This window comes from Mugil cephalus, chromosome 23, assembly GCF_022458985.1.
Source record: "Mugil cephalus isolate CIBA_MC_2020 chromosome 23, CIBA_Mcephalus_1.1, whole genome shotgun sequence".
NCBI lineage: Eukaryota > Metazoa > Chordata > Actinopteri > Mugiliformes > Mugilidae > Mugil > Mugil cephalus.
Window position 1 is genome coordinate 6,662,770 of NC_061792.1, and position 23,684 is coordinate 6,686,453.

The following is a 23,684-nucleotide window of genomic DNA, read 5'->3' on the forward strand; positions in this document are numbered from 1 at the left end:
CCGGGGTGATATTATGCGCGCACGTAAGACGGAGCGCGAGGATTTCCCCGCCGGCATCAGGCAGACAGATGTCTGCTAAAACTGTACTCGCCACCGGCGTCTCCCCCCGCACACAGCACTGGCACACATTTTCAGTGTGCATCTATTTTAGCCGAACGACTTCCTCCAGAATCATGTGATGCAGATTTAAAAAACAATAACAACAACAAAAAACGGCTAGAACTAGAGAAGACAAGCTTCCCATATCAATCAAATTTTTATCAGCTGCAGACAAAGTTTAGACAGGTGCTACAAAGTCTCACCGCTCATAGCTGCACAGTTAATGTAGTGGTTTAACTGATGTAACCCAGCGAAATATTTCACATAGAAAACTAATAGAAAAAGCTGCAACTTATTTATTTATTCTGAGCTTATCACTGTAGCCTGTTTCAAATTAATGCAGCTAAGTGTTAAACTGTCAGAATAAAGGTGATTTACGACGCTGCAGCCAAACACAGGCCCAACTAACTAACCAACCTGTCATGCAGGTGAGCCTGGCTCTTTGCGTCCTAACAGCAGGCTCAGTTTAAAACGAGAGGAAGATCGGACAAGCAGCACAAAGGTTTTCCAAATTCAAAGCTAAAACGCTAAAACTTGGTCGCACTTACCAGGCTTAAAAAAAAAAAAGAAGAAGAAGAAAGCAAATTCGACCAGCTCATCTCCACATATTTAAATCCTTGGGGAAAAACAGACGGGCGGACGCTGCAGGTGAAACCCGAACTGGAACAAGTCGCCCAAGTTCGCACGGCCGCTGCGTCCGATGCTGGCTTCTGTGTTTGGCTGGAGCCGAAATACGGAGCGTCCAAACTTCCAGCCTTTCCGCTCGGCGTTTTCTCTCCACACAAGGAGGCAAGTTGGACAATGAGTGGCAGAACAGATGGAGCTACAATGTCTGCCATTCCCTCGTTCAGACTGGCTCCTGTTGCTCCAATCAGAGAGCGGCCGTGTCACAATGAGACGCAGAGACAAGAGGAGGAGGAGGAGGAAGAGGGAGGGGGGGGAGTGGCTGTGGGCAGATGCCTGCAACACCCAGCCTCCCCAAGGCACCAGCACGCGCACACAAACGCACACACTCCTTCCCTCGGCCTCAAAGGGCTTCCCCTCTGTGGCCGATGAATCAACGAGGGAGGGGGTGGGGGGGGGGGCACGGCCGAACAATAGAGCCACACAATGGGAGGCTGGGGAGGGCAGCTGCAGTGTGAGGGCTGGTGCTATTACGGCCCGGGGCAGCAATGGAGAACACCTGGCTACAGAGCACCACAGTCACTCTCCTCTCTTTGTCTGGTGCTGGGGGGGTGGTGGTGTAGGAGAGGGGGGGGGGGGGGGGGGTTCAACAGAAAGAAAGGACCGAGGCGGCCTGAAAGACGAGCGTGGCCTTTAAGAGAGTGCTGGAGGAAAGAGGAGAGTGTGGCCGGGGCTGAATGGGAGAAAGGGCCGGCGTGGGGGGCGAGCGACATCAAAAAGTTTTATGTCCCGATGAGTACGAGGAGGGGATCTGCTCCGCATTGTTGCGGCACACTTGGGGCAGATGACTCGGAAGCACAAATCTTTGCCTTTCCGTCGCGCGCGCGATTAAGAAGAAACGCATCTGAATAGACGAAAAGATCCAGGACGCATTAATACAATTGCAAAAACGAGTTTTCTTGTGCATCGAGCTACTCAGGAAAGAGCTAAAGCTAAAATGGACTGAACAAAGTGCAAGTTATAATACAATAAAGGTAAATGGGAGCGGACACTTAAGACGGCGGAGTCAACCATTAAATTGGGTCGACATCCAAAACAACATTAAAATGACTTCAAATTAACCAGAATCTATTCCTTAACAGAAAGATATGTCAAGCTGGTACATGTCATTTTTTTTTTCCTCCCTGAAATGTGTAACGTTGGTTTTCAGTGGGTTGCAATTATTAAAACAAAGGTACTAAAGCTCTGATATGATTCGGCCGTTCTTTCATTATCTGTATCCGCTTTCTTCGCATGGTTTTATTGTCCCTGGCGCAAAGCTAATCAGCCGGGAGATCATGAGGCTGTCTAATTGTACATAATGGTGTCTGATTAGGTTAGTCGGGCGCTGTAACACAGTACGTGCGGCACCAGACTGAGCCAAAAAAAGAGGGGGGAAAAAAAACACCCTATATATAAACTGGCAAGATGAGACTTTACAGAGTTGCTGCAGGAGACACAAGAGAGACGGTCTGAAATGATTTAAGAAAGCTAGACGACATGTGGTTAAATCGCTCAGACCGGCTGGCGGCTCTCCAGTCGTTTTGAAAACCTTGTTCAATGTTAGGACACTTCTTGAATTTTTACAGTCCAACACTCGCAATGAAGAGTCAAATGTGCAGGAGACCATTGTACTATTTGTCTTGGCAGTTTGAAGGTTGTATGTTTGAATCTGCCGACGAGTTACGCCGACGATAAGGTAGTGCATTTCTTGTTTAAGAGGATAAACCAACATGAAGACCAGAGAGCTGTCTATGGGTGGAAAGAAAAGGAATATCAACCAGAGCCATTGGACAAACATTGGGCATAGCAAGCAGAACAATTTAGAACGTCCCGAATAAGAAAGAAACCACTGGTGCACTGAGCAACAGACGTCGAAACAGGTCGACCAAGGAAAACAACAGTAGTTGGTGTCATAAATATTGCGAGAGCTGAGAAGAAAAGTGCAGGGGTGAAGGTATCACAATCCACTGTTGGAAGAAGACTGAGAGCAGAAATACAAAGACCTCACCAAAAGATGCAAACCACTCGTCAGTAGTAAGAATCAGTAGGCCGGGTTGAAGTACAGGGATGAGCCACAGAAGGTCTGGAACACAATCTTATGAACTGATGAAACCAAGTTAAATCTCTGCCAAAGTGACGGAAAGGCCAAAGTGTGGAGAAAGAAATGTGCTGCTTATGCTTCTAACATGCTTCTTAATTCCGAAGACGTGGGTTAAATTCTTATGAAGGGCCGTAATAAAGACAATAGCCATGTGGCCAAATAGCTCAGACTGTTAGAGGGGTGTTTAAAGGCTTCTGATGATCTTAGTCTGGTGACACTGGGTGACAGTAAAGTTCCACACCAAAAGAAAAGGCTGGAAACGTGGTCAAATAGTGCAGCCTGTTTAAGGAATCTCTTGTCCTTAAGATTTCGGTTAAAGTCTGATGACACTCAGGAGCTTTTGAAGTGCAACCCCCAAAGTGAATAATGAAAAGCTATGAGAAAGATGGTGGGTGTGTGGTCAGATAGCTCAGGCTGTTGAAGGACTGTGTTGTCATTCTTAAGGCCTGGGTTCAAGTCTTATGACGTCCAGTGGTTTTTAAAGTCCACCACCGAAAGTGAAGATTAAAAAACTCTAAGAAAGGTCAGAACCATGTGGTCAAATAGCTCAACCTGATAGAAGACGGTCTGGAGACTCTGAGAACATGGGTTCAAATCTTATCGGTGCTGGTGACTTTTAAAGTCCAACAGCCAAAGTGAAGAGTCAAATTGTGTCAACGCCATTCAACCACCTGTCGGGTCAAACAGCGCGGGCTGTTAGGAGACTGCTTGGCAGTCTAGAAGTCATGGGTTCGAATCTTATCAGTGCTGGAGACTTTTAAAGTCCAACACCCAAAGTGAAGAGTCAAATGTTGTAGACGTCATAGAACCACCTGTCGGGTCAAACAGCGCGGGCTGTTAGGAGACTGCTTGACAGTCTAGAAGTCATGGGTTCGAATCTTATCGGGGTCAGTGTGTTTTGAAGTCCAGATTCCAAAGTGAAGACTTAAAAGCGCTCAGAAAGAAGGTTCAAGTGTGAAGGGCCGTCGGTGGCGTGGTGGGTTTCAACCGCGACTGGAAGTCGCAAGAGATTGGTTCGATTCCCATCCGTGGCCGGGGGCCTGGATCCACCAAACATCCCTGCAGTAGCAGGCCGGGGGGGGGCCGTGTCCTCCCCCGCGGTTTCCGAGCAACAGAGGGAGGGGGTTATGGGACCCAGAACTACGAGAGGCTGGAGTTTTACAGTGGAGGGAAAAAAAAAAACCAGTTGAGGAAGTGAAAGGGAGAAAAGAGGAAACAAGAAAAATGATGGAAGAATTTTGATGATTTTGAAATGAATTGAATTAGCCAACATTTATATAAGATTATGAATTATCATTATTAATATTTGTAAAATATTGTTTTTAGAACATGTTAAAAATAGTAACTTAGAAAAATCTTGAAGTAACTTAAGTTACTAAATAACAAAGTAACTTAAAAAAAGTTACTAAATTAGAAAGAAGTTGGTTACAAAGTAACTTAAGAAAGAAGTTACTTAACTTACTTAGTTACATTACTATTACATTAACAATAGCTTTACCTATAGGGGCAGTTAAAACTTTCTCTTAAGAAACGGATTTCCGTGTCCCAGGGTCGTGGTATTAGAGTACTTGTTGAGTTGTTCAGTCCATTCGTGATCCTACAGGAATAATCATTAGTAAAATATTGATTTTAGAACAAGTTGTTGAACATAACTTAAGTTACTTAACTTTGTATATAGGGGAACTTTCTCTGAAGGAACGGATTTCAGCATCCCAGGGTACATTCGTGGTCCTAGGCCATGTTATAAGGAGGAACCAACGTTTAAAAGTTGCTTGATATAAACACATTGTGCATTTATACATATATACACACACGCAGGGGGGGGCTATAATAAATCCCATAATGCTCCATTTTTACACAGTGTATCGTTACGTTGTTAACATTAAGGGTCAAAAGTATCCTCTGTAAAAACACCCTAAAAATAGCATATATTTTTTTTCTACTTTTTTTCAGTACTGATCACAGTGTGCCAGTGTTTAGCAATGCAAATTTTTTAAAAAGAAAAAAACATACAAAAGTTGAAATATTTTCAACTTCATTTTCCATTCTACTTTTTTTTTTACATAAATCTTTTAATCCACTTCAATACTAAAAATTCTACAAAATACTATTTTTTTGGGCCAGTGTTGATTTTGATGGGTTTTTCTTTCACGTAACAGGATAAAAGATATAGTTGGAAAACACACACACCCAGTTATGTACGTGTCTTAGATACATTTAGTGCATTTATTTAAATAAAGTTACATGTCATTACTAAAATAGTAAAATATTGTCCATTTCACAAAACTGCCGTCACTGCTAGACTTGCTTTTCTTGTTCTACATCCTAGTTGTCTTTGCTTTCAACTCTTTTGTGCTGACAAGATAACTCTAGTAATAATGAAGCGTTTGTATAATTGATAATTGATTGATGTGCGTACCTTACTACTACTTGCAAATAATCAAACTTGGTATTTGTGATTAGTATTGAAGGGGATTAAAATATTTATTTAAAAAAAAAATAATAATAATAATATATATATTAACATGTGCCATTTTGAAGAGGACACTTTTGTCCCTTAATGTTAACAACGTAACAATTTTTGTAAATAGGGTAGTTTTGATTTTTATCGTTATCGCCGATTATTACCGTGCAAATTACATACATGCCTGTAACATAAATGCCTATATTTATATATACACACACGCAGGCCGGGGGGGGCTATAATAAATCCCATAATGCTCCATTTTTACACTGTGTATCGTTACGTTGTTAACATTAAGGGACAAAAGTATCCTCTTTAAAAACACCCTAAAAATAGCATATATTTTTAGATACAAAAGTTGAAATATTTTTAATTTCTTTTTTTTTTTTTTTTTACATAAATCTTTTATTTTATTCATAAATCTTAAATTCTACAAAATAATAATGATGAAGCGTTTGTATAATTGATAATTGATTGAAGTGCGTACCTTTAACACAATTAATCAAACTTTTGGTATTTGTGATTAGTATTGAAGTGGATTAAAATATTTTTTTTTTTTAAAAAAAAGAAAAATATATATTAACATGTGCCATTTTAAAGAGGACACTTTTGTCCCTTAATGCACTTTTTGTAAATAGGGTAGTTTTGATTTTTATCGTTATCGCCGATTATTACCGTGCAAATTTGTTAGCCCATATCGCCCATCCCTACCTACATGCCTGAAACAACCAACATACCTGTTACATAACGTACACGCCTTTAACATACATGCCTATATGCTGGTTTATATTAATTTACTGACATGATATTTGATGTTGGTCTTGTGCAGAGCACACGACTTCTCCTTTGATATCAAACACCGAGGAGAAAAACACCAAACTATACTGTAGGTGTCTGGGAGCGCGCAGCGTGCACGGTCACTGCACACCGACACCGTCACGACACCCCTGCAGCTTTCACCAACACAAACCTGCAGCTCATACGGACCCATGCTAACGCTGGCCGGGTACTCACCGTGTCGGGGGCCGCCGCCGCTGGAGCCGCACGACGAGCTTCGCGTAGAAAACGGGAAAACGGTCCCATCATACAGAGGCAGCGCAAAACATCCGGCTGGTTTGCAGCGTGACCCAGCCTGACTGCGTCAAGTGTGAGAGTGACCAGGCCACTTCCGCTCCGGTAAACTTTCAAAAATAAAAGAAATAAATGTCTTACTTTAGCTGAAAATCACACTTTTCGATACATGTAAATGGTTCATAACATAATGGTGTCCAATTATGTATTAATTATTAATTTGATGATATGTGACGAATTGAAAATTGCAGGTATTTTAAGACGTGCAGTGGGATGGGCCGTGGGGTTTGAAACGATGCCACCATGCGGTGCAAGTACGTAACAGCAAGTAATGTTTTATTAGTCTTAAAGGAAAATCAGACCATTTCAAACAGTTAAGTTTTTAATGAAAGGATAACAGCATTGTAAATTACGTCTGATTTTATTCAATGGAAATAAAAAGACCTTCAGGAAAATACAGTAATTCCCATAGTACACACAGAGAGGACATAAATTAGACATGCCAGAGAAACGTTTGAGGGGGAAACGTGTCACCTGGGTGGTAGAAAACATTTGATCCATGCTGCCACACAGCCAGAATGTAGAGGAATCAGTGAAATGACACTCAGGACTTGTGTAAAGTGAGCCAAAAGGTTGATTATTCCTGTACACAAACGTCTAAATGAAAGTACAAAAAGGGAATAATACAAAATACAAAACAGGGAGGAGGAAAAAAACAAATCTGCCCTCAAAATAAACCATAAATATTCATATCGATGCACATTGGTTCAACAAAACAATTGCTTCTGTAAACATTTTGAACGTAAGGTGTGCATTACACTTTAAAAACCACTGCATACTTAATTATCTGAAGGGTTACATAATAAAACTAAAAATTTTTAGAGTTAAAAATATGTCAGTTTCTTCTGAAGTGGTTTCTAACACTGCTTTTTGTTTGTTGCTTTTCACAGATGACAGTGAACGCATCCGATTAGCTCTTAGCAGGTTTCCCTCAGTGAAGAAGACAGTGAAGGCACCACACTTAACTGACAGCGAGATCAAGTGGAGGCGAAACCCGGAGGTTTTCTCTTACAAAGATTCAACTAGTCTTGTCGTTTGAGCGTCAGAAGAGGAAAAAAAAATACAAATTAATGATCAAGGAAACTAACCAGCCTGTGAGAACCAAAAAAAAAAAAAAAAAAAAGACAAAGGTCCAAAGTTAAATCACATGGCTGGTTCAGACAGTACGCAAAAATCCAAATTTGAGAATCAGTTGGGGCCGTTCAGCCCCGTTCAAAATATAAGATAGTAGATGCGAGTCGGCACAAACGTGCTGATGGAGGACAATCCACCCCTGCCCTCAATCCCTTACCATCTTCCCACTGGCCTCCATGCTACCTTTATGGCCACCTGCTAATTTCACAGTTTATCCTAGCCCTACTTACAACTCCTGTTTAAAGAAAGAAAAAAAAAAATAATCCACAGCTATCCTCACATTTCCCGGCGTATTTTGGTTTATCTTTTTCCAGTAGATCAGAATCTGCAATGAAACTGCAGGAGATTGGATACAAGTCTTAACATTAAAAAAAAAGAAAAAAAGATCATAAATAGAGTGGATGTTTCCTTTCAAACCGTCGGTGGATTCCTTGTTTATGTGCAGCAAGTCACGTACATAATATACAGTGTATTGAAAAGAAAAACTGGGGCTAACTTTGATAATAAGCGTCATGCGGTCATAAACGGGGCTGTGTCCAACGTAACCTACAGCACATGAGGCATTGAGTTAAAGGTGTGTGGAAAACCTGTGAGAGTCTGTATGTACAAGTCGATATCCAGTACCCTGTATTGAATGGATATACCAAGAAGGTCCCTTAAGAAGCCACTTTCAGAAGGCTAAAAAGTGAAGAAGCAAAATCTGCATGGTAGAACTGTGGCTGTGACTTATAGTGTTTTATTGTCATGCTTGACGTGGAAATCTAACGCAGCGCATACTTTACCTGAACAGGACAGGGACTAAACTAAACACTCAAAGTGTGGCACATACAGTATTCGCCTTCCTTTTCTTCTTCTTCGATGCAGGTTGGAACTGTCGTTCACGTACAAGATGCAAAGTTTTACTATGACACAAAGATTTACCATCGGCAGGGAAGGCGGAGGAGTTCGGCCGATGTGGGGTTTTTTGTTGTGGTTATATAGTTTCAACCTGCTCGCCCTCGAGACACCGTCCCGTTTGGTGATTACAGTCCAATCCGTCGTTTTTGTTTTTTGCCCGAGCAGCTCGAGAGGAAGCCGTTCTTTCTTTCTCTCCGTGGAAATGCTTCTCCAGCTCCAGGCCCTCTTCGTCGTCGTCGTCGTCACAATCTTCTTCATCTGTGGGTCACTGCCTGGGTGCTTTTGTCACGTCGGCTGTTGGAGGAGGAGGAGGAGGAGGTCGTCTACCAGCTCATGAGGGAAGTGCGCCCCAGGGTCATAAAGTATACTTGGCTGGCACCTCCAGGGCGCACAGAAGCGAAAAAGACCTGACGGATAAGGGAGAAGAGACCAAATACTGAAATAGGCTGTTCATTCATTCAAGTTTAAGAATGGGTTAGGATGGTCAACACTTTCTGTTTTGAGGGGGTTTTTGTTTTTTGTCTTAAACTTTTGAGCATGTTCACCGTGAAGTGTTGCAGACACTCCGTCTCCGTCCGGAGTACGGGATCAATTCAGTGCCAAAATCCACACGCATAAAAGCCATTATCAGACCACTCCTCTTTGTGTCTTTACACGTCTTGGCTTTGCTTGGCACAATCGGGGCGGGTACTGAATAGACGACCCCACAAATCTTTCTGATTGGTCACTTTAAAAGCCTATTGTCTCCAGATCGGAGCCGGTCCAAGGTACCGTAGGGCGGGTCGTCATGGCAGCAGAATTCGAGAGAATTCAAGTGTTAATTAAAATGTCGGAGGCAAAAAAAAACAAAAAGAGGAAGTTGAGGAGCAGTCTAACACTAACTAACACAGTCTACTGCTACATAATAGTTTTATGGATTATGGCACTGATTTGATCCCATACAGGAGCCACTGAACCTCTTTCATCCTCCTTTTTGCCGCGTCGTCGTCCGTAGGAAGTGACGTAAAATAAAGATGGCGGAGAACACGCGACAAAATGTATCAAAAAAACAGGTGTCTCGTAAAAGGGCAATACTTTTAAGTAATAGATATCACCACAGAACTTCTCCAGTTACATAAATACAATTGTTTTCTTTGAATTTATATTTAAATATGCAAATGAGGAGTTATGTACTTAAATAATTGCTTATTTGCATATATTTCCAGAACGGAAACCTGAATAATGGCTAAAGCGAGATTCATTATATTAGATTTACATTAGATATTAGATATCCAGGTAAATATGCAGAATGTAGTTTGGAATAAATCTGTACAGACTCAACTAATTTTGAGAAAACGGCCTTTAAAGTTTCACAATAACATCATGTATATTTTTATTGGACACCACTATGTACCAAAACCATCATATCAGCAAATATAATATCAAAATAATAATTTAATTCAAGTGAATGAACATGAACACTCTGTCCTCACCTTGTCGTTCCTCTCGCAAAGGAACTTGAGTCTCTGGGCTCTCTTGTGCATGAAGACGCCGTCCAGGTGACCCGTCTCCACCGAGCGGATCTCTATGGCCTTCTCACCCCAGCCCATGATCTGGTTTGACCTAATGTAGGCTGCAACAGAGGGGACGTCATGTGGCGTGAATGTATCAAAAAGGAAATTTAACAGAAAAGCCTAAAGCTGAACTTACCCACTGAAGTCGGCATTTCTCCCCACTGCAGCACCACGTCCTTGGTGATGCGTCCGTAGGTGTTGACGTAGACGCCCTCGTCCTCGTAACACACCAGCAGCTCGATCCCGTCCGTGTTGGGTAAGATGATGATGGCGTGGCACTGGATGCTGGTCTGGATCTGAGGAGCAATTCACCACAGGAGTCAAAGATGGGTTACGGGTTAGGGTTGTTGTTGGGGTTGTAGTTGGGGTTAGGGTTAGGGATGTGATGGGGTTAGGGGTTGGGGTTAGGGTTGTGGTTGGGGTTGTTGTTGGGGTTAGGGATGCGATGGGGTTAGGGTTGGGGTTGTGGTTGGGGTTGTTGTTGGGGTTAGGGATGTGATGGGGTTGGGGTTGGGGTTGTGGTTGAAGTTGTTGTTGGGGTTAGGGATGTGATGGGGTTAGGGTTGGGGTTGGGGTTGTTGTTGGGGTTAGGGATGTGATGGGGTTAGGGTTGGGGTTGTGGTTGGGGTTGGGATGTGATGGGGTTAGGGTTGGGGTTGGGGTTAGGGATGTGATGGGGTTAGGGTTGGGGTTGGGGTTGGTGATGGGGTTGGGGTTGGTGATGGGGTTAGGGTTGGTGATGGGGTTAGGGATGTGATGGGGTTAGGGTTGGGGTTGTGGTTGGGGTTAGGGATGTGATGGGGTTAGGGTTGAGGGGTTGGTGGTGTGGGTTGGTTGAGGTTAGTTGGTTGGGGTTAGGGATGTGATGGGTTAAGGGGGTTAGGGTTGGTGATGGGGTTGTTGTTAGGGATGTGATGGGGTTAGGTGTAGGGTTGGGGTGTGGGTTGGTGGTGGGTTGTTGATTGAGGGTTAGGATGTGATGGGGTTGGGGTTGGGGTTGGTGATGGGGTTGGGGATGGGGTTAGGGATGTGATGGGGTTAGGGTTGGGGATGGGGTTGTGGTTGGGGTTAGAAAAGAAAAGTGAGGTTGTGATCAGAGTCTGGAGGGCTTACGTGTGTGGGCAGGTAGATGTCGTAGACGGCACCGGAGTCCACATCCACAGCATGGAAGCCCGAGCAGGAGCCGTAGATGACCTTTAACCTCTGGCCTTCTTCCACCGTCAGGTCAACCAGCAGAGGCTTGTGCGCCAGATCACCAAAAGACTAAAGACGAAACATGAATGAGTCATTAACTAGTCATTCCACAAACAACAATCAAACCCAGCTCCGGCCGTGCTCACCTTAAAGGCCATGAATTTGTGGTAGGGTTTGGGTGCCCAGGCGTACACCTCCACCGCGTTCTTCAAAGCCAGCACCAAGAATTTAATCCTCTCATATTTCACTGGAATGAAAAGAAGAAGAGAGTTATATATTGGTCTAATTTGTTTATATCATTGACTTGCCTGAGCTCAGGAATCTCCCCCGTGTAAGGAAACGTACCGACTTTATAGTGGACGCAGCCCTCCAGGTCGCCCACGTTGACCCAGCCCTGCTTCTTCTCCACCTCAGGGTCGTTGTGCAAAATCTTATTCCTGAGCCACGACAGGTAATAAACTCGCAGTTTGTTCTTTTTACCTGCAGGAGACAGAGGTTGTAGGTTTCTTCTGCACTACTTGAGTTTCTCGTCATCGCTACCCTGTCCCGGTTTCTGTTGCCGTACCTGATATGGTGACCAGGACGTTGAGTCCCTCCAAGACGTCCATCTGCTGGATGCGGCGCCGGTTGATCAGGGGGTAGACTTTGCCCTGACCGCTTCGGTCCAGCAGCATCAGCCCGCTTTCTGTCCCCACCAGCAGATTCACACCTGGACCAGTCACAAAGGAGACACCTATCGTTAGCACGGCTTCGATCGCTAGGGGCGCTAACAGCAGTGGTTACGTGCTGCTACATAATGGTTTTATGTGTGTGGATTTTGGCACTGAATTGATTCCATACAAGAGCCATTGAACCTCATTCTTCTCCCTTTCTGCCTCATCTTCTGACCTATTTTCCTCCTAAACCGACGTCTTTTTCAATAGAACACATCCGGAAGTGACGTAAAATTAAAGATGGTGGAGAATACGTCCCAAAATGTATCATAAATACATTTAAAATGCTGGTTTTCTTTAAGGCGAGACGCTACAGGTGAATAGGGTAACATTTTTAACTCATGAAACTTCTCCAGTTACATAAGTACAATGATTTTCTGTAAATTTAGGTTGAAATACGCAAATGGTGAGTTTGCATAAGTTTCCATAACATAGATCTGAATAATGGCTTTCATTTTGTTCTCATATTAGATTTCCAGGTATTTCCAGAGGGGATTTTACACATGTCATGTACAAAATACTAAGTGGGAATGAATCTTGAAGAATAAACCGAAGAGCTTCTTACCCCAGAGAGCCGCACACAGGATCTCAGAGTTGAACCTCTTCTTGTACTTGCGAATCTCCGGCGTGTCGCTCGGAGGACGCGTGTTCACCGGGTTGACGTTGACCACCGACCCTTTGCGGGACGGGTCGGCCCTCATCGGGTCGGCCAGCCGTCCGTCTTGGCCGAAGGCTACTGGGAGCGGGAGCGGAGGCAGAACGCGTCAGGCTAAATGTGGACGGAGCTAACGTAAAGTGTTGACTTGTTAGCGACGTGTCAGTTCTTACCCATGTTGTTGAGGGAGCTGCCGCTGGATGGAGATATCTGGAGAAGACGTGGGTCGATGAAAGGAGTGAACGAAGAGGAAGACTTGTGTTTCGACATGGAGTTGCTCTCCGACTGGGACTGATGACAGATTATCAGATGTTAGACACTGAAGTTTAAACTGGAGCGAAGAGAAAACCGCTATAGCAACTGTGAGCATATGATTTACAGTCTCATAAAAACAACTTTTAACTACGTTCTTCTTACGTCGGCAGTGAGACTCAAGTTTAAAACGAATCAAACGAGACGGTGACGTGCTGTTAGTCGTTTTTGAAGATGGTGAGAACACACAAAATGTTAGAGAGGAAGAAATGTGATGAGGGAAACAAGCTGCTGTGAGTTTTTAGAGGAAAAGGCAAAGAAGGATTAATACCACCACCACCACCCAAAGATGCGTTTGCGGCGTAGTTAAGCGTCACGATAAACTGCAACGAATATTTTAAAGCCTTTATGTTCCAAGCTTCTCAGTTAATCCCAAATATAACATCTGGTTTAGTTTCCTTTGTGTCGTGACGGTTTTCCACCACCAGGAGGCAGCAGTGTTAGCAGCAGCAGCACAGCAATGCAGTGAAGTGAAGAGGTTGCAGCAGCAGCAGCAGCAGCTCAGAAGATTCAAACCAGGTGTCAGCCAAGTCAGAAGGGGGCAGAAGAGAGTGAAGCCAGGAGGATACGGAGGGGGCAGCGCCGAGAGGCTCCGACCAACAATCAAGGACTGGACGGCTTAGATGTGCAAACTCGATTTTGAGCGCGTACACTTCGCCGCCATCCACTCCTTGGTTGCTTGCCTCAGGGGGGGGTGTGAGGGCGACATACCTCTATGGCAGTGAGCTCGTCCAAGGGGATCAGTGGGGACATTGCAGGGCTGGCCAGGCTAGATGACGAGGGGAAGGAGGAGGGGGCGGAGGAGGAGGAGGAGGAGGGGACGGTCGGCGCGGAGGAAGGGGGGTGGTGGCTCTGCTGGATAAGGTCTGGCAGGTGGTGTATGCGGCCGGGGAAGCCGTTTTTCTCCGGGAGCCCGTGGCTGTGAGGCTGGGGCTGCACGTGACCGGAGCCGGCCGAGGAAGAGGAGAGACTGACCAGGCGCTTTATGTCGGCCGTGCTCTGGAAGCAAGAACAGGCACATTTTGGGCTCGAGCAAGCAGGAGGTGGGGGAGGAGGAGGAGGAGCTGTTTGCTTGGCTGCTTCGTTACTTTATCCGTATCTCAACGCTGCTGTGCATGTGGCTGTAAATGCAGCTAAAACAACCTGCCGCACTCAATTAAGTATCATCATCATTACAAACAAAAGAAATGGAACAGTGACATGAAAGAAATGATGGAGAATGAGTGGATGAACACTGACTACTACACTTAATGTAAGTTGACGTCGTGTTACCTGTCTGATGACCAGCGTCCCGTCCTTGCAGGGCGTCGTGGCCTGGTCGCTCTCGGAGTCTTCAACCAGCATGGTCTTGGCAGACTCCGTCTCTCCGTTGCTGACCCTCCTGCGGAAGCCATGGGAATATCTGATGTCCCATAACCAGACCGGCGTTAACAGTCATGCACAAACTGACCCTGACTTGAATAGAAATCTCTAAAAAAACTGTGCAAACTCCGGGCTCCGGCGTCACCTCGTACGTACCCAGCTCTGGAGTCCTCGGCCCCCGAGGTGGACTCGTCCCCCGGCTCCTGGTCCACCTCCTCGTCGTCTTCCTCGTCCGTGGTGCCGGACTCGTCGCTGGAGGAGGAGTAGTCGGTCACCTTGTGGGGAGGCCGCACGTCGTCCACCGCTCGGAGCTCTTTGGCCAGAGCCGTCAGGTCCTGAGGGGGGAAAGGTTCGGCTTTGATTTGCGAAACTAAGATTGTGCGAAACGAGACTTGAAGCGATCCCTCGTCCCTTCATAGTTTAAGTTACACAATCAGGTATTTCAACTTAAAGGCTCAGGTCTCTGGCTGCATGACTGTATATAAAAGATGGACGTAGCCCAAGTGAAGTCACCCAATAGTTTGTGGAGCCTCAAGTTTAAAGAAAACATGCTTTTTGGGGGAGGTTAAAGTGACCATATTTGGATAAGAAAGAGGAGCTGGGGGTGGAGCGAGGGGTGAGTCTAACTTCAGAGTCAACCAGAATGCCATTAAACATACCTAAATGTGATTTTTTTTAATGTGTGTCCAGCTCCAATTTAAGCTAGGATACTTCCTATGTTTTATATACAGTCTATTGTGATAGGAGCATTGTCCTGGGCTAAACTATTAAAGGCCAGATGAAAGATAAATGTCAGTTTAAGGCCTCGGCTAATTTCCCAGTTACGTGAAGCTTTAGGATGTAGCCATGTTGTCCTCTTCTTGTTTACTCTTGCGCGCTCTTATTAATGCCACCTTGTAATGTGAGTGAAGAGCAAATAAAGGCAGGAGGGACACTTCCCTGACAAACAGGCCACAGTTTATCCAAAAACAGAGCCAGGTGAGATTAGGAGACATTCTGACAAGTACAAGGGAGCGGGAGGGGAGGGGGGGGTGCGTTTGCATTCAAATGTGGTCGCATTCAAATCCGGGGCTCGGTGTTAACTCTTCTTGTGCCTCTTGTTCACGGAAAGCAATGAACTCACAGGCAGGAAGGAGAACAACCAGAGGAGCAAAAGCTCTTCTGTCGCAAACCTTTATCGTCATGCAGGCAAAGCAAAAAAGGTGTGATTACGTAATCTCATTTGAGAGGCTTACCACATCACCCTAAGCAGTTCCCCCAACAATCAGGGACCATTGGATTCAGGTGAAGTTTCACACACCAGGTGGTTGAATAATAAGAGTAGTAGAAAAAAAAAAAAAAAGAGCAAAGCAGAAAGAGGCCGTTTTCACCTATTCATCATTATACGAGCGTAAGGAGGTGCAACGGGAGACTTACAGCCGGTCGAGTGGGCCTCTTTTCTTCTTGTTTTTTGGGAACGTTTTCAGGCCGCTGGAGAGGCGATCCTTCAGATTTAGAGGAAGCTTTGAGGAAACAAAAGGAAACAGCGTTAGTGAGGGGAAACACAACTGGGCCGCGAGAGCTGGCCTCCGAAGGGATCTCTAATTGGCCGTAAAAAACAAAAAAAAAACACAAAAAAAAAAACAGAACAACTCACTAGAACATGAGCTAATAACACAGCAGAGTAACAATTCGGGTCGTAATCGCGATAAGGAGCTAGCGAGGTTAGCGGAAAGTACGCTACCGGGGGACTCACAGCGTGGCCTGAAGCGGTCGCCCGGACTGGCCTGGGAGCTGGAGTTGGAGGAGCCGGAGGAGCTGCCGCCGCTCCCCGGCCGAGACTGCAGCTTCTCCACGCGGTCCCACAGCGGCCGCTGCTCCACGATGCTGTCACGGAGAGAACCAGATTTAACAAAACAAATCTGTGCGAACGGGCTTCTTCAGACGGTTGCGAGTCGACTCACCCGCCGGCGCTCCTCTGCCCGCCCTGGCCGACGGGCTGCGACGGGAGGGGCGACTCTCGGCGCGACAGCACGGGAGACCTGGACGTCGTCCTCACCGGTACCTGCGGGAGACACATTCAAAAGCCCTTTTACGTTGGTTATAAACCCCAAGAAAAGCATCGTCTTCGCTCCTATACGCGTTCCTACATTCCCATAGATCGGAGGAATGCGTGGATGAGTTTTTATAGATGCTAAACGTCATCTCAGCGTTAAAAGAATGAACACAGCAGGGTGGACGCGTGACAGGAAGTGAGTGACGGAGGAGACGTTAAGGGAAAGGGCGGGGAGGGGGCGGCCCTGACCAGGTCCTTACCTTGGGAGGGACCTCCTCACTGCTGGCCTGGTGTTCGAGCCTAGCATGGGCCTGAGAGTGGTGGTGGGGAGCTTGGGGTTGGGGGTCAGTGCGTGCGGGCGATGGGTGATGATGTTGTTGTTGTTGTTGTTGGTGGTGGTGGTGGTGGTGGTGGTGATGGGGGTCCTGGGAACGCAGGTGGAGTTGTGCAAAGCTAGACGCCACGCCGCCGGACTCGCTGAAGGACTGGGAGCGAGCGACCACGGGCGGAGGAGGAGGAGGAGGAGAGGGGGCGGCGTTGTTGCTGCTCTTTAGAGCAGCCAGGTGGGACCACTGGACCTTTGAGGGAGGGGAGGAAGGGGAGGAAGGAGGAGGAGGAGGAGGAGGAGGAGGGGGAGTAAGGGGGAGGTGAAACAAGCAGACAACACAGTGAGACATGAGGGAAGATGCGTGTGGCTTTTCACATACATGTGCTTAGATATATACACATGCATAGAGCAGACGACAAACGAGACAAAACAATGATGTGCTTCAGTTACTGTGAGGGTTGAATAATGTGTTCATTTCATTTTCTAACTGTGGTTAAACAGCTGATGAGCTGTTGACTGCATAACGTACAAACTGTGTGATTTGATCTGTTCTTGGAGAGAAACTGAAGGAGAGATTAAGTAGAGACCCTCTACCTACTATATGTGTTCTATATTATTATTCGGGATGCACCGATCTGCCTTTTTCATCACCGATACCGATATCTGAGGTTTAGTATCGGCCGATACCGATCCGATACCAATACAGAAAAATTATTATGGAAACAAACGTTAAGTTTCATTGTGTGGAAACGACTGGGATCATTCTTTTGTGCAAGGCAACATCAGGCTTAAACATTTCTTTCCTGTTTTTTTTTTTTTTTTTAAACAAATAAACAGATATAAATGTACTGAATTACTTATTTATTTAATAATTGTGCACCACTAAAACAATCTTAACCATTAAAATATAACAAGTGTAACTGGTTCAGTCAGTGCTATTAGAGATTCAAAACCCAATGTAAAACAAAATAAATATTAAATAAATTGAGAAAAAAAACAGTAGCTTCACTAGCTTGGTTGGTACTTTCAAAATAAATAGCAATCAGCTCTTAATATTGTTTAGTGCAAATGGGAATTAAACATCCAATACCGATATGGATCGGCTCACTGTCACCGATACTCGATCTAGAATTGTCTTCGATATCGGTAACGATATCGACACAAATATCGGATCGGTGCATCCCTAAGTAATATTAGTGCTATTTATAAATATTCATTATTGTACTCAATATTAAGCTATCCCGCATTCCTTTACTAAAATGTGTTGAATTCACGCTAATGTCTCTTTAAAGATATTTAAATTTGTGCGTGAAAATTAAAAAAATATATATAAAAACCATCTAATCAACCAAGGATTTTACCTCCCATGCTTGAGCTCCTACAAACAAGTTGTAACGCGAGCCTAATGGTCTCAACATGGGAGGTAAACAGTAACAGGAGGAGTAGGATGAGGGCGGCGGGGTGGGTGGGGGTGGTGGGGCAGCAGAAAGACGTTACCTGGGGCTCCATGGGCCGGTGCATGGCCGAGGCCTCGGAGGAGGGGCCGCCGTTGGAGAACGGTTCGGAGGAGCGGGGAGGCAGAGGGGGCTGCTTGGGAGGAGGGGCGCTCTGAGGGGAGCCCTGAATGTTCTTGCGGTACCGCTCGTCGGCCTGGGGTGAGGGAACAGTCGAGGGTGAGAGGCGGGGTGAGGGTTGTGGGGGAAAATATAGCTCAACGCCTGACTGACTGACAGGAGTTTTTATCAAGAAGAAGGGAACCTTTGGGCCAAGATTACTGAAGAAGTAAGTGTTGGAGAAAAAAATCCTCCAGAATTCACTATTTTACGTTTAAGAATTTCCTTTTCCCAATTTAAAAAAGGCTCCCATCTCCTTATATTTCCTAATATAGAGCTTTTTCTATCACATTTGACAACATCCAACACTAAGACAGATTCTGACAGTGATATTAAAACATGCTTGAAGGCCATTCGAGGCAGCCGCACAGACACGTGTGGACAGACGGAGGCAGAGACGGGACTCTGTCAAACAAAGTTAAACTGTTAATGACAAACAACAACAACAACAACAACAACAAGGCCTGTAGGGGGTCACTGCATGTTAGTGTGGGCCTCAGTCATCCACATGCAACGGCCCAGTCCGCACACGGCGAGAGCCAAGGCGGCCGCGCTGAAGAGCCTCTCAGGTCGAACCGTCCGAGATCGAGAGAAATTCCTAGCCTCGAGGGTAAAAGCCTACGAACGGAGTCTTGTTTTCCTTTCTTCCTTTCTTCCTCCTCTTTCCGCGTGCTCAAAGTAAAAAAAAAAATAAAAAATTAAGGCGAAAATATTTCAAACGCCCTAATGGTTTTAGTAGTCAAGGAGACTAGCAACAGTGCAAGTGAGAGCAAGTGCCAAGAGAGAAAGAAGTGGAGAACTGCTGTTTTATTCAGGACATAAAAAGCTTTTTTCCATTCTCCGCTGAGCCCCGCTTGTTTTAATCGAGCTGGCCCGCGAAAGCCTGCGCTCTAACTAATTGCTTCGGAATAACGCCGCCGCGTCCAGAAAACAAATGAAACGCAGGTATTTCGGCGTGAGGAAAGCTATTTATTTCGCTGCTCTACCGTCAAAGACAAGCAAAGAAGAAGCCGGAAAAGGAGGAGCAGGCGGCGAGGCGGACGGAGCCGAGGAGGACGTTCACCTCTCTGACGAGCTCGCCGGACCTGTCGGGATCCGGGCTTTCTGCCCGGGGAGGCTCGGAGTCGGTGGGGCTTTCGGTCTGAGGGGGGGCGGGGGAAACCTGACGCGGTTCGTCCGCCTTCTCTTGAGGCGCTGACTGGGGTTTGCCGCCGTCCGAGGGGACGGACGCAGCGGCGTCGAGGACCTGAGCTTGCGGGGCCGTGGCGAGGACTCTGTCGGGGGGCAGGGTGGAGGTGTGCGGAGGTTTGCTGGGGTCTAAGGGGGCTTTGGTCTTGTCGCCAGGCGGCTGTTTGGACTGGTGCTGCAGCGACAGCAGGTAGGCCTGCTCCTGCTGCAGGCGCTTGTGGAGTCGCTCGGCTTTGCGCTGCTCCTCGAGCTCCCGCCACTTGAACTCCTGTCGCAGAGTCGGTTCGGGAGGAGACGTGAGAAGGCGGAAGCCTGTTTCAACCTGACACACCTGCTGCGACACTCAAACCGTTACACAGAGACACATTTACACAGGAACGATGCGAGTCTCACTTTAACCCCACTTCCTCATGCATCTTTTGTCAAACTCTAGTCCAGACAGTCTCCAAACCGCTCCAACACGCACAGCAATTCTAATCCGGGTCGATGCGAAAGGCTTTGGTTAATATATTTCTAACTCGCTGTTTGAGAATGAAGAGGTTAATAAAGTGCAGGGGTTAGAAAGGTGGGAGTTTGACTGACCAGCAGCATGGCCTGTTCGCGGAGCAGCTGCTCCTGCAGCTTCTCCAGGTGTCTCTGCTCCTCCTCCAGCTGGCGCCTGATGTACTCCTGTCGGTACGGACGCAAAGATCAGAAACACGTCCAGTTTTATGCAGTTTCATGCATCCAGAATCATGTCAACAAAACCAAGGTGGAAGAAAAGTCACTGCGGACATCGCCCGATTTTAGGACCCATTAATCCCTGAACATCTAATTCATTTTACACTCACCTGCTCTCGATCGTTCCTCCTCTTCATCCTCCGCACGCCGGCGTTCCTCCTCTTCTTTGCGCCTACGGTCCATCTCCTCGATGCGCCTCTTGTCCTCTTGCTCGCGGCGGCGCTGCTCGCGCTCCTGCTGCCTCCTCATCTCGCGCTCACGTCGCTGTTGCTGTGGTGGGAAGGGGGGGCGGAGCAAAGAGGAGCGTCAAGTTGTTAAAAAAATCGCGATCTCAATTCACACACACACGTGATCTCATTTCGAAGCACAAATTCTTAAACAGATGCTCCCATTTTTGTCCGGATTTTTTCAAGCGCCCCTAAAGGCAGCACTGCCGCTGACTCCTCCCTCCACCTATGGTAAAGCGTCGTCTATAGTTGAGTGTGTGGAAACAGTCATGGAGAGAAGTAGTGAGAAGTCTACGGTAAAGAAGAAGAACTTTTTGTTTTGTTAAAGTTCATCAGTGCAACGAACATTTTGAAAACAAAAATTTTTATCTCAATTCTAAGCAAAAAAAAATCATGATTCACATCTTTTTCCAGCCCTAGTGTCACGGTTCGCTTTCCGAATGGTGCGCAACACCCACCTCCTCCAGACGCCGCCTCTGCTCCTTCTGCTGCTCAATGCGCTTCTGCCTCTCGGCCAGTAGTTGGCGCTTGTACTCCTCCTGCTCGCGCAGCTGCTGCTCCTGGAGGAGCTGCTGGTGGCGGAGGGCCTCCGACCGCTCCTTGTTCTCCTGCTGCAGGCGGATGAAGTCGCGGCGCAGAGTCGACTCGCCTGGCACGTTGACAATGGAGCTAAAGGACGGAAGGAATGGCCACGGATGAGCGGAGTTTCATTAGACATGGATTCAAATGTGTTGATACATGTGCTTTTAGGAAGCGCTGCAGGTATTTAATCATACCTGGGCTCTCCTTCTTGTTCTGGGGGATCCTCTTCCTCCTCCTCGCTGCCGCTATACTCGTACTCCGTCTCATCTGCACATGGAGAACCAAAGTTTTCTGTGACGGTAACTTGAGAAACATTAACTGCAGCGTCCAAAGAAAAGCAGACAAACCTTTCTCGCCCCTCTTCTTCTTGGTGCGGTCGATGTGGTCTTTCAGCTGTATGCGGACCTGCCTCTCGTTGGGCTGGTCTCGGATGAACGGGTGCTTCAGGAGCTGCTCCGTCGGCGGCCGCTGCGTGTAGTTCTTCACCAGGCAGCCCTCGATGAAGCTGAAAAACTTTTTGGACCTGCGGGGGGGAACGCGGAGGAAGTGAATATTTCTGCCACCCGAGGACAGAGCAGCGCGTCCCGCGGACGCAGAGCGAAACGGACGTTTCTCCGAACGATGATTCCAAATTACCCATCGGTCCTGACAACCCTCCCTCCCCTTCAGATTAACAGGCTCTGCTTTCTCAGGGTAAACTGAAGTTTATGGACACTGACAGGCGGCATTGAAGCTTTCGCCGCACATACACCGTGAAAACTCTGAAATGTGGGACGCGCCGCGTGGAAACCATCCTCGTCGCTGCACCTGCTGCTGCTGCTGCTGCTAAGACTTAAATTCGAGTTGAAACGACGGCAGCAAAGAAACACTGAAAGCAAACAGGTTCTGTGATAATAACGTAGCCATTGTTTTTTAAAGAATTTGTAAAGAGCAAACAATAGCTGATTTGTTTAAGCCCTCGAACCAGCTACAAAAAAAAAAAAAAAAAGAAGAAGAGGTTGAATTATGTCTGCGGTGTGAGTCCAGATCTGCTCTGCAGTGTTTGTGTGCCAGGAGAGGCTGAGTCGGCCAGAGCAGGTGTAGCACAGATGTTCAGCTCGGCAGCAAAGAGGCCGAGTCTTGGATTTTATCTCTAGTCGCGATATATGTATATATGCATAAGGGAACCTATATATAAAATATCTTAGACTGATTTACTCACCATTTTTTAGATTTGAGCCTAGGAGGAGGGTTTCTTGGAATAAGGAAGAGCGCACGCATGGGGTGCATGTCACACAAAGCTGGAAGGAGAGGAAAATAAAACGGTTAAGGATTCAGAACGAACCAGAACCATCGACGGCAGTGAAACCTGGAACTTACGCGGTGCTCCTTCTGCCATCTCTATCGCCGTGATGCCGCACGACCACAGATCGCTCTGAAAGACGAGACTTTTAGTGAGCAACGGCTACGTTTACACCCGATTTACACGACTCAACTCTTGTGGAGAATCTTACCCTGTAGTCGTACGTCGCATCCGGGTTCTCATCACAAGCGATAACCTCGGGGGCCATCCAGTACGGGGTCCCTATGAAGGTGTTCCTCCTGCCCACGGTCCGGTCCAGCTGGGCGCTTACGCCGAAGTCCACTGGGGACGAGAGACGAGACAACCGTCGGTTTCGTAAGCCGCGTATCGAGCGACCTCGCGGGACTTGAGGACGCGACACTCACCCAGCTTGACTTCGGCGTTCTCGGTCAACAGGACGTTCTGGCCTTTGATGTCACGGTGGATGACGTGGTGGGCGTGCAAGTGGGCCAGACCCTGGGGAGGGACGGGGGACACGAGACATTAGAGGGGAGGAGACGGGACGAGGCGGGACGAGAGGAGAGGAGAGGGAACTCACCCTGAGGATCTCTCTGGAGATGTAGGCGATCCAGTCCTCCTTCAGCTGGTTCCCTTTGGTGTTCTTCACCAGATCCGTTATCGAACCGGCGCCACAGAATTCCATCACCAGCTGCAAAATACACAGAAAGATAAGAAGACGCACTTCATTTCAGAAAGACATCTTGGTTTCTTGCTTGGGCTGGAGCGTTTACCCATAGCTGGTCGTCGTGTCCGGGGGGGCTCTTCTTAATGAAAGCTCCATAGTAGGTGGCTATGTTCCTGTGGTGGGAATACTTCTTCAGCATGTTGATCTCCAATTTAATTTCCTCCTCTTCATCCTAGACAACACAAACACACACTCATAAAAACAGGGCGTTGGACCTGTCCGTCTTTAATCATCATTTTTCCCGGACGTGACGTTTCATCTGTAAATGAATTCACGTACACATATAGGGTCAACCTACGTGACGACACTCCGGCGCAACTTCCCAGCCGCCAGGCCCTTTTCATATCTGCTGTGTAACAATGCGCTATGTGTCACTCGTCTGCTGGCGAACGACTCCTTTGTCTGGGGATTACTGACGCATGAGTGAGTCGCATTGTAAATTAGATGCATTAGATTGATGGCAAAACCTCCTCGGATGTATATTAATATTCATCTGATATTGTTCTGATTAAAGCCTCCAGCCGCTGCGTCCGCTTGAATAAACACAGTAGGACCTTAGTGTTTGGAAGTCAACCTCAACAACAGGAGTGATTCTCATACAATGAAGTAAGAGAAAGCTAAATCAGCTAGCGGCTGTTGCAATCACGCCATAAAAACGTGGTTAAGGAGCGAACCTGTCTTCG

General features: G+C 46.7%; 2 protein-coding genes and 1 long non-coding RNA gene across 5 annotated transcripts in view; 1 reads left to right on the forward strand and 2 right to left on the reverse strand.

The window, feature by feature from the left end:
• Window positions 1–6,482, reverse strand: part of LOC125001253 (probable ribonuclease ZC3H12C) — a 16,523-nt gene extending 10,041 nt beyond the window's left edge. Inside the window, exons 1-2 of one of the 3 annotated variants that reach the window (XM_047577179.1) lie at window positions 6,345–6,473; window positions 4,365–4,597 (exon numbers count right to left, since the gene is read on the reverse strand). The gene's annotated coding sequence lies outside the window, so the exon portion shown is untranslated. Of the gene's footprint in view, window positions 1–647; window positions 1,062–4,364; window positions 4,598–6,344 lie in introns of those variants that run through there. The other 2 variants (XM_047577177.1, XM_047577178.1) reach the window with 2 other exon arrangements.
• LOC125001257 lies at window positions 6,384–7,563 on the forward strand. The gene is made up of 2 exons (XR_007111535.1): window positions 6,384–6,506; window positions 6,653–7,563. It is a non-coding gene; the product is annotated as an uncharacterized LOC125001257 (long non-coding RNA).
• Window positions 6,771–23,684, reverse strand: part of LOC125001251 (mitogen-activated protein kinase kinase kinase kinase 4-like) — a 29,115-nt gene continuing 12,201 nt past the window's right edge. The window contains 30 exon segments of the mRNA XM_047577175.1: window positions 6,771–8,899; window positions 9,965–10,104; window positions 10,182–10,341; window positions 11,159–11,308; window positions 11,386–11,486; window positions 11,585–11,719; window positions 11,805–11,948; window positions 12,518–12,688; window positions 12,781–12,898; window positions 13,631–13,918; window positions 14,192–14,321; window positions 14,438–14,616; window positions 15,517–15,525; window positions 15,698–15,783; window positions 16,017–16,147; window positions 16,225–16,325; window positions 16,577–16,894; window positions 18,142–18,294; window positions 20,028–20,114; window positions 20,276–20,300; window positions 20,302–20,435; window positions 20,851–21,061; window positions 21,169–21,241; window positions 21,322–21,497; window positions 22,176–22,254; window positions 22,334–22,388; window positions 22,468–22,598; window positions 22,682–22,772; window positions 22,855–22,965; window positions 23,048–23,173. Of these exon segments, the coding sequence (XP_047433131.1) occupies window positions 8,816–8,899; window positions 9,965–10,104; window positions 10,182–10,341; window positions 11,159–11,308; window positions 11,386–11,486; window positions 11,585–11,719; window positions 11,805–11,948; window positions 12,518–12,688; window positions 12,781–12,898; window positions 13,631–13,918; window positions 14,192–14,321; window positions 14,438–14,616; window positions 15,517–15,525; window positions 15,698–15,783; window positions 16,017–16,147; window positions 16,225–16,325; window positions 16,577–16,894; window positions 18,142–18,294; window positions 20,028–20,114; window positions 20,276–20,300; window positions 20,302–20,435; window positions 20,851–21,061; window positions 21,169–21,241; window positions 21,322–21,497; window positions 22,176–22,254; window positions 22,334–22,388; window positions 22,468–22,598; window positions 22,682–22,772; window positions 22,855–22,965; window positions 23,048–23,173 (3,897 nt within the window). The 3' untranslated portion in view covers window positions 6,771–8,815.